The following is a 16293-nucleotide window of genomic DNA, read 5'->3' as shown; positions in this document are numbered from 1 at the left end:
ACACATTTAACAACGGCCGTACGACCCTCATCCAGGCTTTTCACTAGAGCAAATTTCTTCCCCGATCACGGACTTATCTCCGCAGCCCTGGCCATCCGAACCGAGCCTGATCTGAAAACACTTCCCGTCGGCCTGTGTGATGACAGCAGCCAACTGGCGCATCACTCTCAACCGAACTGTCAGAACTTACACAAAACCTGACAGAACATGGTGGCCCAGAGATGAGCATTGCTGCCTTGCAGTGTTGGGGGCCCTACGTTCAATTCCTGGGGTGCTACCTTCTTGGAGCTTGTGGGTTTCATTCCCACAGACCAAAGACTTACTGTCAGGGTAACTGGCATGTGGGGAAAACCAGCCCTGGTGTGTGTGTGCGTGCGTGCGTGCGTGCGTGCGTGCCCTGTGATGGACTGGTGTCCCATCCAGGGTGTACCCTGCCTTGTACCCGTTGCATGCTGGGATAGACTCCACCTCCCCCGTGACCCTGTGACCCTGTACTGGATAACGTAGTTGGAAAATAGACGGATCCCACCCCTGGACTCAGCACATCACTGTACAGACCCCGGAGTGACCGAAAAGCATCACTCTTTACAGACTCCTTTTGCTTAACACACTGCCTGATATTGTCTGGAATTAGCGTTACTGCGCCCTTGATACACCTCCAGCGAGCGGACTGGCGGCTGGAAGACTCTCTCCCAGGGAAGCACCGGACCTGGTAGTAGATGTGGAAGTTCCTCTCTCCGCGGTTCTGGCTGACCACTCGCGACTTCTCCAGGAGGAAGTTGGAGATCTTGCCTCCATCGGGTTCCCCCCCGCGGCTGAACTGGATTTCAAAGTACTTCCCCTGCGGACAGATGCGGCGAGGGGCGGGTCAGAGACCTGTGGCCGGGCACTTGGCGATGCTGCTCAGCTGTAGGCGACCTACAGATCTCTCAAGAGCTCATACCGGGTCTTTACAACAGCAACACCCCCCCCAGAGTAACCAGTCCAGGGACCTCCAACGATCCCAAATTAAAAACATCAGACTGGACTTTGGGGGCATTTGGGAATGACCAGCAGTATTAAGAAAGGGCCACTGGGACGCAGGATGATTGAAGTTCACTTCTGAAGTTTTGATCGATTCTGGTGGTTTGATGGAGGCTGGCTGTCTTTTGAGTTGAGAATCGTCTCACTCATGCCCCCCTGATCTCTGGGGGTCTGCCTAAAGCCGCTGTTTTGAAATGGACTATTTCTCAGTGGCAATGCTCCAGTCGACTGAGCTATGGAAATGATCACACAGTGGGGCACTAGAGGAAGAAGAAACGTCTTCCTTATAATCTTCCCGCTTTGGGGCAACGGCTAGCCGGGTCTTTTCAACTGATTAGAAGCGCTCCGTTATTGGGGATCCCGAGGTGCCGGAAGAGCTCCTTGATCCAGGTGTTGGGAGCCTGGAGCCCGGTCTGTGTGCTGTCCCAGCACGTCTCTGGGCAGCTGTGACTGGGACGTCCCACACGGCAGTATAGGATGAGCCGACTGCCATTAGGATAGGCCCGGGATTAGTCAGCCAGGGGACCCCCAACCCAGGGGTGACGCCCGAGATCCACCAGCTACCTGCAGGCGCCCAGCGATGTCAAAGAGGACCGAGCAGCTCCTCCGCCACCCGCCACCGGGGGGGCGCTGTGGCCACTCGCAGCTCGCCCAGTGAGGAGCGGCCCAGCAGGTGGGCGTGTCAGAGGAGGGGGAGTGTTTGTGCGCCCTTCCAGTACAAGAGCACATGGCGGATCCCATATTGGGTGGTACCTTCTAAAACAGGAACCTGGTGTTCCTATTATTTTAACACTGTGTTAAACACGGATTCGGCTCCAACGTCCCGACCGACCAGAAGAGATCAGGCAGACTTACGAAACGGCTGGAGTTGTTGTTCCGGACGGTCTTGGCATTCCCGAACGCTTCCAGCAGGGGATTGGATTTCAGGATGATGTCCTTGACTTGCTGCGAGAGGGAAGAGGGGACCCAGCGAGACAGAGTTAAAAAGCAGCAGTACAGGGTTCCCTCCACATTTCACCCAGCTCCCCACCTGGTAGGCTGGGCGACCTGGTCAGCTGAACCGCTTCTGACCTGGTTTGTCTGACCCTGCGCCCACTGACCGAGTCTTACTTTAGCGGCTGTGATCACCGATAAGAAAGCTGCCACTTCGGTGTAACTTCTGATGGCATCAGACAGGACATACACCCATGCCCTCTCCCTGCACAGAACCAGCCGAGTCACCTTTACATTTCTTGACGCTGTCCAAACCCATTGGTCCCATTGAGCCAAGAGTGGTATTTGCTTCGTTAAGCGGTGCCAGGCTCATCAGGCCCAGTCTGGCTTGGTTGCAGCAGGTTCTGGAGTCCATGCACGAGTGGCCGCAAAGCCAGACCCCCTCCCACCCTCTGACCTTTGCTACCGCCCCGTTTGTCCCCTTACCTGTACTTTGGGGCCCCCGCCTGACACTTTGGAGATGTAGCTCATGATGTACTTGGCTGCCACGGTCTTCCCAGCACCACTTTCCCCACTGCAATCGGAGCACAGCAGACAGGTGAACAGGTGCTCAGCGCAGCCGAGGAAAGAGACTGGAGCACAGCACACGCCTGACAGGACAACACGGATCCCCCACCCCCGACCTCTCATCGCATCCAGGTGAGGAGGTGGCCGAACTGACAGCGTGTATGATATAACCCGCAGCACGTGGATCAAGGGAAATCAGGTCACAGGGAATTTCAGAAACCACACTGTTCATACATGCTTCAAACATGTTCATACGTGCTTATGAACGGAGAAGGGGGCCACGAGATCCCGATATGAAGCACACGTAGACAACAAAAGGATCTGGAGGGCTCGAGACCAAAACTGCTGTCCATCAGGAAACATCATCCAGGGCTTACTGAGCCCAGCGGTGATGCAGCTCTCTCTGTGAGCAGAAGGTTCTGCAGTGCCCACCCCCCCAGTGACCGCTGCCCTGGCTATCTGGCCTCCAGCAGGGAGTATCCAACAGTGCTCTGGGAGGGCGCCTCACCTGATGATGACACACTGGTTCTCGGCGTCGATCATCATGTTCCGGTACATGTTGTCCGCCAGGGCGTAGATGTGAGGGGGGTTCTCGTACTGGGCCTGAGGGACACGACACCACTGTAACACCCCCACAGCCCCGCAGTGCACCTCCGAACAGCGGCATCAACAAGAAACACTACTCCTTCGCTTCACACAGCTGACGCATTTTGGAAAATCTCCCTAGCACTGAGAAAGGCAGATTCATTCGGCTCTTCTTGAGGGACATGCTACAGTTGTAAAAACACAACATTCGTGAGCTCTTTTCCCCCACACAAGATGGCGCCAGACTTCTTTTTGGTCCCCTCCCCCTGTTGTTACAGGGGGCGACCGGGCCAGAGGAGGGGAGAGCGAGACCACACCCACACTGGTCACACGTGCCCAGGTCCTGCCAACATCCGACTCAAGCTGGGGAGTAACCGTGGCGACAGAATGGCATTCCCTAGTGCTGTGCATGTGCGTGCGTGAGATAAGGAGCTCCACATACTATCACTGGCAGTGAGCACAAATACACGGACACAAGCCAACACAGGGACTCCTGATGTATTCCCACGCACACGTTTAGATCTGCCTACCACATCAGTGAAAGCAGGGAATACCAGCTGTAAAACTGTCTTTCAGCAGTTGTCAGTCAGAGTTAACGAGCATTAAGCTTGAGGACCCTGGTTTCCGTCACGCGGGTCGCAAGCACAGGTAAGGAAGAAGGCCACGCGCCTTCAGACAGCTGTTCGCACAGACACGCGCTCCTGCAGGCGCTGGCCTGCCTTGATCCGCCCAGCCCAGGTACAAACTGCTCGTCTGCAGGGAGCTTAGTTGTTTTTAATCACTGAACCACTCCTGTCTCATAAACCATGCGTCTTTAAGGAATATGACGGCCCGTAGACAGAGCACTAGTGGAAGGCCGTCTTCCAGGAGTCACACATGAGGCCTCTTAATTCTTTTTATTCCCCAGAAAAACACCAGCCACCACCTGCTAGTGTCCTGGGGATCTACTGCCTGAAAAACGTCTGAGAATTAGAATGAGTGTCCTTGAATGACTGGATGCTGGAGGTCAGTGGTCACAAAGGCACAGACCCGGACTCATCCCTGCCAATCGAGCTACACGGATTTCTGCATCCAAATCCAGCACCGTTTAATTGGCAATCAGCATGATTAAGATAAGGAACTGGCTGGTCTAAGGAGTGATGGATTAGATGGGGGGTGATTTGTAGGCACAAGTGGAATGGCTAGAGACCCTGACTGAAGGGACACTATTCCCTTCGTCCACGAGCTCAAGGCAGCCTCCTGGCTGGATACTCACAGCGCCCTGGTACATCTCAATCTCCCTGTCCGTGAAGTAGGGCAGCTGCTTGAAGGGGTTGACAGAGATCAGCACGGGGCCGATGTAGGTCTGAGAGCACCCCTGTTAAGGACAGTGACCTCTCCACTTCAATTCCCTGCGATCTCCCCTCATCTCCGCCACGCCCCCTCTGACCCCCTCATCTCCGCCACGCCCCCTCTGACCCCCTCACCTCCGCCACGCCCCCTCTGACCCCCTCACCTCCGCCACGCCCCCTCTGACCCCATCACCTCCGCCACGCCCCCTCTGACCCCCTCATCTCCGCCACGCCCCCTCTGACCCCCTCACCTCCGCCACGCCACCTCAGAACCCCCCCTCCATCATGGCCCCCTCATCTCCACCAAGCCCCCTCTCACCCCCCTCATCTCTATCACGCCACCTCAGAACCCCCCCTCCGTTATGCCCCCCTCTGAAACCCCCCTCCCTCATGCCCTCCTCATCTCTGCCACGCCCCCTCATCTCCGTCACACCCCCCCCTCTGACCCCCCTTCACCTCCGCCACGCCCCCCTCTGTCCTCACCTTCACGACAACCAAACTTCCCAGGGGCTGTGGAACCACCACTCTCCGAGAGGAGAAATTAAACTGGAAGCGTGTCGCGTTCTTTCATATGACATCTTGACTCCAGAATCCTGGATGTTTTCTTCCCCATGATAACTGAACAGTGCAAGAGTAACACCGACATCTGCAAGTATTTTACAGAAACTTGGAAGGGACTGTTTTTTACGCCTACGTCAAGCAGGGCTCCACGTCTCAGGATAACCATTTTCAAACTTCACAAGCCCTCTTAATTGTTAAAATCACTCATGAGGGCCTGCTTAACCAGTCTACCTCAAGGAAGCCTTCCTTCCCAAGTCCCACACTCACGGGGGACAGCAGCCTGGAAGATTACACTTCACTTCCCGAGGGGGAAAGGAATCGGAAACCGGGGCAGCGGAAAGGATACGAAGATGAAGTCGTCCATGTAGCGCTTCTTCAGGTTGTCCACGATGGCGTCCTCAGTGATCTTGGACAGCAGGACCATGTCGTCCACCCCGCTCACCTTCACATTCTGGGTCTGCCAGTGGTACCGCTCCTTGCTGCCCTGAGGAGCAGAGACACCCGGAGGCAGGGTCAGGAAAGGGTCATGTCGGTGACCCCTGACCCTTGACCCCTAACTCCTGACCCCTGACCTTCCACCTCGGCACAGCTCCTTTGCAGAAGTAGCTGCGTCGCTGTTCTGGGCCAAGCCGTTTCCTACAATTTCCTACATTGTCATTTGGGATTTTATTTCACCCAGTCAAAGGCAAAGTCAAACATGTCTAAGGTCTGAAAACAGCCAGAACAGTTCAGATTAATCCTGTTATTAAGTCAATTAAGGGTTTGATTGTGTAACAGAGGGCTGGGCAGGAACAGAATCCGACAGGTGTGTGTAGGACCGGGGAAGTTCTGTCCTCAGCTGCCTGGGGAAACCAGAGGCCTCTGCAGTCACTGGAGAAGAGCAAGTTCGTGCTTGTACATGCTTCAAGCGCAGCACGCTGGATCGAGCACTTCTGAGCCTGGAGAAGGGCAGAGAGCAGTTGCAACAACTAGGCTAGTCTGCGCTTGCATCCCACATTAGATTTTGAATTCCTGTCCCGGAAAGATTTCAGGCCTGTACGTAGGGCAGGGATCTCCAGCCTAAAGCAGTTAATTCTTACAGGTTACGTTAATTCACCTGTTATTTAACAATTAAGTAAGGAACACTTCTTTAAGCCAGTGGTTAAATAAGCAAGTAATATTTTAGTGAAGGGAACAGGGGTCTTTGAGGGCTGAATCATGTTTTTCAACATGGCTTTGAGATTCCTTAAAAGAACACAGCATATTTAAGAAGGATCCATGTCTTTAGAAACCGATTTTAAGGCTAAATCCCGCCGAACTGGGGCACACCAGGACCAGGCTGGACATCCCTGACTTGGGTGAACAGGCCATGTTAGGAAAGGTCACAAAGGACAGGGGCCCGGGTGGGAGTTAGTAGCTCATTAATCCAAGAATCCTATCCAGAAGCTTCTTGAATGAACCCAAAGGTTTCAGTAAGGTGACTCTGTAGCTTATTTCATACTCTCACCACCCTTTGTGTAAAGTGCCCCTTGAAGTGAGTTCTCAGACTTGAATCCAGTTCAAACTATTTATCCATCCACTGTACCTATCCATTTTCTAACCCTGTTCCACTTCAGGGCCGCAGGGGAGCCAGAGCCTACCGTACTGGGATAGTGGGCACGAAAGTGGGGTACACCCCAGACAGGGCCCCAGTCCACCTCAGGGCCGAGATACACACACGCCCACCAGGGCCAATTGTCCCAGAAGCTGACTAACCCACCAGCATGTCTTTAGACTGTGGGAGGAAACCAGAGCAGCCGGAGGCCACACGTACGAGCACAGGAAGAACACGCAAACTCCACACACACAGCAGCCCAGGTCCGGAATTGAACCCGGGACCCCTGCGCTGCGAGGCAGCAATGTGAACCACGGCACCACCAAGCCACCCGCTTCCAGGAATAAGTTTTAACGTCAATTTCAATATACGTATCTGACACGCAGGAACTCAGACAATATCGGCATCCCTGGACAGGCGAGCAACTCTCTTCTCTTACAAAAGATGGCCGACACACTGCAGAGGGGGTGTGTGCACCTCCTGGGAAGTCAACTGCACACTAAACGTGCCGGCAGCTCTGATCACGATGTCCCGTTCTTTAAAGGGTTTTAACCTTTGAATTAATTACCCCACACGGGGCAGCAGTCGCGTCTCAGTGCGATCTTGCAGGGTCGACTGGGCAGAGGACGGAGCTCCTGGTTGAAGACGACCCAGATGTGCCAGATGTGTGCACGAGTGTCCGCACCCCCCTCCCCTCCGCACCACAGCGGCACAGCCGTCGTGAGGAAGTTCCGTCTTGATTGGTTAACACCCTCGCCCCCGTCTGCGATGCAGAAAAGGTTACTGGCGCCAGACCTTTCTCTACCACCTGTGCACGGGAGTTTTAAAACTTTCCATCACGTAGCTGCTGGAAGCATGTACCAGTACCTGGGGCATCAGTGGTGCAAACCCACAGGTCACCTCCTCACCGTGTGGCAGCTTAGTATGGGGACACCCTGTTCCCTAAGTCAGAGCCTAACCCTCGTTATCCCTGAGTTTGACATGCTGGCATGGGCGCATGTCCAGGGGCAGCACGGTGGCATAGTGGTCAGCACAGCTGCCTCGCAGAGCTGGGGCCCTGGGGTGCTGTCCGTGTGGAGTTTGCATGTTCTCCCTGCGATCGCGTGGGTTTTTTTTGTAGCACTGTACTGCCAGCACAGCTCTGGGAAGGCTGGGAGACCAGACTGTGACCTGTATAGTTAAAAACGGACCTCAGCACAGCCACCACAGGGACTAAATGACAGGTTTAAGGACCTATAAAAAAACCAACGTAGGCAGTAATTACAGCTCCCACAGGGGACGCAAGCTTCCGAAAGCCTCCGAGCCTCCCGTCCAGCCCCCAGGGGGGGGGGGGAAGAGGATGGGACTCAGATCCTGCTCAGCTAAACGAGCTACACGAGCTGCAGCAACTCAACACTTCATTCTGGAGGAGCCGAGGTGCCAGCAGAGGTCAGTGAATCTTGCTGCCTCTTCCAAAGTCAGGTCGTGGACATTGAAATGTTAAGACGCCAACGGACGGGCAGGTTAACTGTATTCCTGCACGAGACGGTAGGAAGTTCGAAACTGAAATCCAGCCAGGACTTGGAAACGAGATGGAATCTTCGATTAGAGGAAGAGATGGGATGCAAGAGGAGACAAAAGTTTGATCAGACACATTCCACCCACACCATTCCTAAACAATTTAATCAAGGGCTGCAGGCAAGCAGGAACCTATCCTGGCAAGAAAACCCACAAGAATACAGGGGGAACATTCAGACTCCACACAGACAGTGCCCCATGACTTCAACCCAGGGCCCCAGAGCTGTAAGGCAGCAGTGCTGACCACCGTACTGCCCCTGATCAGACTGACTGCTCGTTAAAGGAAGTCAAACTCATTAATAACAAGGATTACACTCTACTGGAAACGAAGGACAAATACCTTCCTTTACAAAGCTTGTAGCAGGAATAGCCTGATCTGTCGAATGCACCACCACTGTAACGCAGTAACAGACCGGGCTTTTTTCTCCATGTACTGAGGGAAACCAGCCTGATTTGACCTCACTAAAGACACATCGGTGCAGCAGCTTCCAGTGTGTCCGGTGAAGGCAACAGCAGACCTGGCCAATGTGTCAATTCAGACTGCCTCGAGGGGAACTGTTGTTCAGGTGTGTCAAACACGCCACAGCACTTTACACGTTACACAGATCTGCACCAACACCTGCGGCCTCCGTGTCCATATCTACGGAGGACCACGCAAACACTGAGCCACAGAGTGTCGCAGTTCAGGTCCCTCCTGGAGGTGGACCAGTCCACTATCAGAGTCAGATCACACAATGCTGGTGCAAAGGATTCCTGAGTGGACTCAGGTGGATGGAGATTCTTGGATTAAATATACACCAGGCATCTTCCCCATCTGTTATCTACCCTGCTCTCTTTTCTTAACACAAAGGCCACTTCACTATTTGCCTTGTGCTTTTCAACCATAATGAAGACAGAGTCAGCCTTTGAAAATGACAGTCATGACGGCTGTCAATATTTACTGCACACACAGGGTGACCATTATCCACAGTCCTTACTTCTGCATTTCTGTTTGAACATTTTCTAATCCTTTTACACAATTTGGGGTCAAGGGGGAGCCAGAGCTTATTCTAGAAAGGAACGAGCATAAGGCGGGGTACGCCCTGGACAGGACACTAGTCTGTTGCAGGGCAGACAAACGTGCACACCAGGGCCAGTTTTCCCAGAAGACAACTTATCTGTCACTATGCCTTTGGCCTGTGGGAGGAAATCAGAACTCCCAGAGGGAACCCCCTTGAACACAGCGAGAACATACACCTCAGATGAAGACTTTAGATAAGGATCACCCTGTCTAAATCAATTCAGCCCCTACACACACTTGAACACCTTAAACTACCATGAGACTCTGTGGCTCTGTCAACAACTACTGCTTAGAAAAAGCACGCAGGCAGACCTTCTCTTCCTGCTCTCCTTTCACTTTCTAAGTTAATTTCTTGCAACCAGGCTGCTTTTAATGTCGTTCCTCTTTTCTACAACAGTCCCATCCGGTCGGGAGGACTGTGAAAGGGGCCTGGCGAGGAGCTGTCCTGCCTCTCTGTCTGATTAGATCAGAAGAGGAGAGAACAGCAGGCTGGAAAGACTCTGCAGCAATTTCCCACCCTGTCACATGTGACTGTCGGGGTCGCTACCTATCTGACATCACTAGCATCGAACAGAGCCGAGGCACTGGGAGAGACAGAGGGAGGCAGTGTGGGGTTAGTGGTGAGAGCCGAGGCACTGGGAGAGACAGAGGGAGGCAGTGTGGGGTCAGTGGTGAGAGCCGAGGCGCTGGGAGAGACAGAGGGAGGCAGTGTGGGGTCAGTGGTGAGAGCCGAGGCACTGGGAGAGACAGCGGGAGGCAGTGTGGGGTCAGTGGTGAGAGCCGAGGCACTGGGAGAGACAGCGGGAGGCAGTGTGGGGTCAGTGGTGAGAACCGAGGCACTGGGAGAGACAGAGGGAGGCAGTGTGGGGTCAGTGGTGAGAGCCGAGGCGCTGGGAGAGACAGAGGGAGGCAGTGTGGGGTCAGTGGTGAGAGCTGAGGCGCTGGGAGAGACAGAGGGAGGCAGTGTGGGGTCAGTGGTGAGAGCCGAGGCGCTGGGAGAGACAGAGGGAGGCAGTGTGGGGTCAGTGGTGAGAGCCGAGGCGCTGGGAGAGACAGAGGGAGGCAGTGTGGGGTCAGTGGTGAGAGCCGAGGCACTGGGAGAGACAGGGAGGCAGTGTGGGGTCAGTGGTGAGAGCCGAGGCACTGGGAGAGACAGAGGGAGGCAGTGTGGGGTCAGTGGTGAGAGCCGAGGCACTGGGAGAGACAGAGGGAGGCAGTGTGGGGTCAGTGGTGAGAGCCGAGGCACTGGGAGAGACAGAGGGAGGCAGTGTGGGGTCAGTGGTGAGAGCCGAGGCACTGGGAGAGACAGAGGGAGGCAGTGTGGGGTCAGTGGTGAGAGCCGAGGCACTGGGAGAGACAGAGGGAGGCAGTGTGGGGTCAGTGGTGAGAGCCGAGGCACTGGGAGAGACAGAGGGAGGCAGTGTGGGGTTAGTGGTGAGAGCTGAGGCACTGGGTGAGACAGGGAGGCAGTGTGGGGTTAGTGGTGAGAGCCGAGGCGCTGGGAGAGACAGAGGGAGGCAGTGTGGGGTCAGTGGTGAGAGCCGAGGCACTGGGAGAGACAGAGGGAGGCAGTGTGGGGTCAGTGGTGAGAGCCGAGGCACTGGGAGAGACAGAGGGAGGCAGTGTGGGGTCAGTGGTGAGAGCCGAGGCACTGGGAGAGACAGAGGGAGGCAGTGTGGGGTCAGTGGTGAGAGCTGAGGCACTGGGAGAGACAGAGGGAGGCAGTGTGGGGTCAGTGGTGAGAGCCGAGGCACTGGGAGAGACAGAGGGAGGCAGTGTGGGGTTAGTGGTGAGAGCCGAGGCGCTGGGAGAGACAGAGGGAGGCAGTGTGGGGTTAGTGGTGAGAGCTGAGGCACTGGGAGAGACAGAGGGAGGCAGTGTGGGGTTAGTGGTGAGAGCCGAGGCGCTGGGAGAGACAGAGGGAGGCAGTGTGGGGTTAGTGGTGAGAGCCGAGGCACTGGGAGAGACAGAGGGAGGCAGTGTGGGGTTAGTGGTGAGAGCCGAGGCACTGGGAGAGACAGAGGGAGGCAGTGTGGGGTTAGTGGTGAGAGCCGAGGCACTGGGAGAGACAGAGGGAGGCAGTGTGGGGTTAGTGGTGAGAGCTGAGGCACCATCAGCACCCCTCTGCTCGGTGAATTCCTCCCGCGCCTCTGCCCCCTTCCTGCTGCTCTGCGGAGGAGCCTGGAATTCCACAGGCCGGCACGCCAGGCAGGTCGGCGCTTGTCAGCGCAGGCGGAGGAAGACAGAGCGGAGGGAGAACCTGTCCTGACCCTTCCAGCGCAGAAAGAGGAGGAGCCCGACAATGCAGGAGGTGGACTAATAAAACAACTAATTACACTTCTATAGTGCCTTCCTGGACACTCCACTCCAAGCGCTTTACAGGTCATGGGGATCCCCTCCTGCACCACCAGTGTGCAGCCCCACCTGGATGATGCTCCAGTCCGCTCCCCACACACCAGCTCTCAGCGTGGAGGAGAGCAGAGTGATGGAGCCAGTTCAGAGATGAGGAGGCCAGGACAGTGAAATTAACACTAACATTAACCAGGACACCGGCATAACACCCCTACTCTTCTCAAGAAACGCCCTGGGATTTTCAATGACCACAGAGAGTCAGGACCTACATCCCATCCAAAGGACAGTGCCTATTTTAACAGTGTAGTGTCCCCGTCACTATACGGGGGCATTAGGACCCACACAGACCGCAGGGTAGGCGCCCCCTGCTGGCCCCGCTAGCACCTCTTCCAGCAGCAGCCTCAGCTCACCCAGGAGTCTCCCACCCAGGTACTGGCCAGGCTCACACCTGCTGGGCTCCAGTGGGGTTGCGTTCCGAGACCGTGTCCAGAATCGTGCACAAGGCAGCGTTATCTCTGGCCAGATCTTTCGGGTTAAGATCAGAAAGACGCTGGTCCTGCAGGATTCGGTCTATCAGACAGCTGCAATGTGCCCCCAGCACTGGGCGCAGCATCGCGAGAGAATCAGAGACCACCTGGCCAAGTTCAATTCATTGCCTACATTCGATCGCCTGCGCACATGCTCCTGTGACCCCTCCTTCCTCATCTTCCTCACATCCGTTTCCCAAGCAGCTAAGAACGTCTACAGCCTGAATATGAGCACGCCCGGGCCCAGCAGAACTGAGCTTGCTTTACCGGCTTTTACAGAATTTCTGTAATAAAACCGTTCCATTTCCTCGTCACCAGTAGGAGCCCATGACATTATTCACATTTTATAATTATTCCTGAACACACTGAAGCCAACAGGTTTGCATGTTCTAATCGCTTCAGAGTTCAGGGGCGCCTTTCCCCAGCAAACAAAGGGCGCAAGGCAGGCTACACCACGGTCAGGGTGGTGCATCACATCAGTCCATCACAGGGCACGCAGACACAGACACACACTCACACCAGGGTCAATCTCCCCAGAGGCTCGTTCACCCACCAGCATGTCATTGGACTGTGGGAGGAAACTGGAGCACCTGGAGGAAACCCCACCCCCCCCCCGAGAACATGCAAACTCCACACAGACAGCACCCCAGGTCTGGAATTGCTCAGGCCCTGCGATGCAACAACGCTCAACCACTGCGCCACCATACCGCCTCAGTTCCAGCTCACATGCCACACTAACACCCATTTGTCTATGTCATCAGCACAACGCCACCTGACAAACTCAATGACACTCTTCCCTCTCTGTCCTTAAATTCACTTGCACACCAGGCCGTAAGGTGGCCATGGCACTAGAGGAAGGCGCTGGATAGATCACGTAACAAGAACATAGTTATTGATCCCATATTGGTGCTCCTTGCTGCCTCTGGATAGCTTCCCAGTCTTAGACGGCAGCTGTAAATCTGAACACGCAGCGCAGTTATTACAGTTTAAACAACACTTTGGGACGATTACCTGCTTCTGTTATCACCCTACACAAGATGCACCGTAGATATCGTCGGAAATGTAGTATATCCACCCGGCCTTCTCCTGTAGGATCACCGGGACACACCACCACCACCACCACCACCAACGTGGCTGGAACAGCTTGTTACCATCACCCACAACTCTCTGTGTAAAGACCACGCCTCCTGTCGTCAAGCCAGGAGTGCACAGTTTCTACTTGGGCCCTTCTCACTGGGGCCAACTGTGACACCCTGCACTCTGCAATACCTCTCACAATCCACTCAGGCAGCAGCCTGGCGGGACACATCGGCCTGTGGCTCATGATTAAATATTAACAACTGAGGGAAAAAACAACAAGGGAAAGAGGCACACGGTGAAAGACCTGCCAGCGCTGACGGCCAGGTCAAAACACGAGATCAGGAGCAAGACGACGAACGAGAGGAAGCCATCGGCCCATCTGGCCTGGGTGGGAGTCCGTAATTCATCGTTCCCAGAACCTCATCCCGCTGTTTCTGGAAAGAACTCCCCCGGAGCATCGCTTTTCAAGCACGTGGCTGGGGAGCTTGTTGCATACTCCCACCACCCTTTGTGCAAATAAAATGACGAGATGGCACGATCCATTGACAGGAGTCAGGAAACGTGCAGCTGGGGTTGACCTGGGGGCTCCACCCGAGGGGGCCGCAGTCGCCAGCGGGAAAGGTTCAGATTAAAAGAATCTCAAGGAAAGGTTCAAACAACAACAACAACAAAAACACAATTCACCGCCGATCCAAGACTTCCGCGACCTCTGCATGCTATCCGTGCATCAGTTTTCCCCCAGTTTTTCTTGAACGAAGGAAAGTCGCTCAAGACCCGGGGAATTTACTAACTTTTCACACTCCTGCTATAAAAGCAGGAGGCGAAACGCCGCCAGCAGCTTTCCGTGTGATCTAATTAACCGTGCGAAGCCCGTGGAACAAATTCGGAAGGAGGAATTCTTTCAAACAACTTCCGAGATTTCCCGAAAGAAACAGGACACGACGGACCCTAGGAAGGATATCGGACGCGAGAAAAAGCGTCTATAATACGAATTAAACACTTGCTTGGCTGCCTAATGCTGAACACCTCGGAGAGGCAAATTAAATCCCTTTAACTTACCATTGTGGTTTTTTTCAAGTAACTTCCTGGAATCTAAAAATACACAGGGAAAATCCGCCTTCCTTCAGAATCAGTCTCCGAAACGCGTCCAGTTTCACCAAAACTCCGAGGGCTGGCAATCTGGAAACTGCGCTCATATAATATCCATAACACTCGCGAACAACCCACTTCACCACCCGAGATATAAGTGGGGTTTGTGCGTGATCCTCCGAGCCTCAGTCGGCCTTGCTCCTAGTCTCCTCGTCCCAATCCGAGTTTGTTTTTTAAGGAGGGGCTGGCGGGGGGTAACAGCGCCCAGCGGCTGAACAGGTTACAAGCCGCGACAGGTAAGCCCGCACCGGCGAAGGTGAATTGTGGGTACTGCGCTCTCGGCGCAGCGAGGAGGTGGCGGCGGCGGCGGCGGGCAGGGAGCGGAGCGCCCCCTTGCGGTACGTCCCCGGAACGCAGGTTCACCTGAAACCGGCCGCGGTGAGGACATAAAACTAAACACCCACCTTTCCTGCAAAGGAACAAGTAATCGGTTTATTCCTATACACCTGAAGAAGGCCGAAACGTTGTGTGTACTTGTTCCTTTGCAGCCTACGCATGCTGACGCAGCTACCCTGAACTATCCACCTTTCCTGCTGCTTTCTTGAAAGATAAACAGAGTTGTATGTGCAAATGCAAATATGAGTAATATATATTTATGAATATATAGTATGTAGGTATTTCTTAAAATTTGGTTTAGTTACTGAGACAGGGGCAATAACTGCAAAGATTACAATAAAACCCCCATTTACAACTCCAGAAATAGGATCATGCCATCTGTCTGGGGAGGAGTATAGTGTTGTGCTATATTTTATATAATGAATATATGATTAGCCATATTTTAATACATGGACACAACAACGTGTGTTCCTCCTCATTCAAGATATTAGTGCCCAGCGACAACCCAAACTTTAAGGTCATGGGGATCCCCTCCACCACCACCAGTGTGCAGCCCCACCTGGATGATGCTCCAGTCCGCTCCCCACACACCAGCTCTCAGTGGGGAGGAGAGCAGAGTGATGAAGCCAGTTCAGAGAGGGGGTTTATTAGGAGGCCATGACTGGTAGAGACCAGGGGGGAATTTGGCCAGGACACCGGGGTTACACCCCTACTCTTTCCGAGAAACACCCTGGGATTTTTAACGACCACGAAGAGTTAGGACCTCAGTTTTACGTCTCATCTGAAGGACAGCACCTGTTTACAGTACAGTGTCCCCATCACTATACTGGGGCATTAGGACCCACCCAGACTGCAGGGTGAGCGCCCCCTACTGGTCCCACTAACACCTCTTCCAGCAGCCTTAGCTTTCCCAGGAGTCTCCCATCCAGGTACTGGCCAGGCTCACACCTGCTGAGCTCCAGGGGGCTGCCAGCTGGGAGCTGCAGGGTGATAGGGATGCTGGATAAGCAGTGTCCTGCCGAAGAAGGGGGTCAAGACGCATCAGACCGTCTGTCTCAAGTCCTGCAGAACTCTTTCCATTTTGTCTGTTTTATTTTGGGGGGGGTAAAAACAAGTTTGACACTCAAAGGTCTTACTGCAGAACAGTACTTCCAAGGTTATCACATTGTGCAGGAGGGCACAGTGGTCAGCAGTGCTGGGGCCCTGGGTTCAATTCCATATTCCACTTATCAGTACCTGGGGTGCTGTCTGTGTGGAGTTTGCATGTTCTCCTCAAGTTTATGTGGGATTCCTAGGGGATCTGGTTTCCTCCCACAGTCCACAGACATGCTGGGGGGTTAATTGGCTTCTGGGAATATTGGCCCTGGCGTGAGTGTGTCTCTGTGCCCTGCGATGGACTGCTAACCCATCCAAGGTGTGTCCCAACTTGATCCCAGTGCTTCCTGGGATAGCGGTTAGCGAAAGTGAGGTGATGATGATGATGATGACGTTGTGCAGGAGCCTCCAAACCCCACAGGTTCCGTCAGTCACCCTTACATCACCAGTTCCTAAAGACGAACAACAATTTAGTTGTAATCCTTAGTGTTAAACTGGGTCGTTCCCAAGCCAGCAGGAATCAACAGGAATCTGGCCTCCAGGCCTCAAGAACGAGAACCACCT

The 16293-nt window shown here is 54.3% G+C and overlaps 1 protein-coding gene across 1 annotated transcript in view; it reads right to left on the bottom strand.

Moving 5' to 3' along the window:
- Positions 1 to 14572, bottom strand: part of myo1eb (myosin IEb) — a 32873-nt gene extending 18301 nt beyond the window's left edge. The window contains exons 1-7 of the mRNA XM_069185124.1: positions 14209 to 14572; positions 5347 to 5484; positions 4364 to 4453; positions 3032 to 3126; positions 2443 to 2530; positions 1879 to 1968; positions 710 to 841 (exon numbers count right to left, since the gene is read on the bottom strand). Of these exons, the coding sequence (XP_069041225.1) occupies positions 710 to 841; positions 1879 to 1968; positions 2443 to 2530; positions 3032 to 3126; positions 4364 to 4453; positions 5347 to 5484; positions 14209 to 14211 (636 nt within the window). The 5' untranslated portion in view covers positions 14212 to 14572. The remainder of the gene's footprint in view (positions 1 to 709; positions 842 to 1878; positions 1969 to 2442; positions 2531 to 3031; positions 3127 to 4363; positions 4454 to 5346; positions 5485 to 14208) is intronic.
- Between the last annotated feature and the right edge of the window lie 1721 nt (positions 14573 to 16293).

Source organism: Lepisosteus oculatus, chromosome 27 (genome assembly GCF_040954835.1).
Source record: "Lepisosteus oculatus isolate fLepOcu1 chromosome 27, fLepOcu1.hap2, whole genome shotgun sequence".
In the NCBI taxonomy this organism is placed as follows: Eukaryota; Metazoa; Chordata; class Actinopteri; order Semionotiformes; family Lepisosteidae; genus Lepisosteus; species Lepisosteus oculatus.
This window is presented reverse-complemented; position numbering and strand designations above follow the sequence as displayed.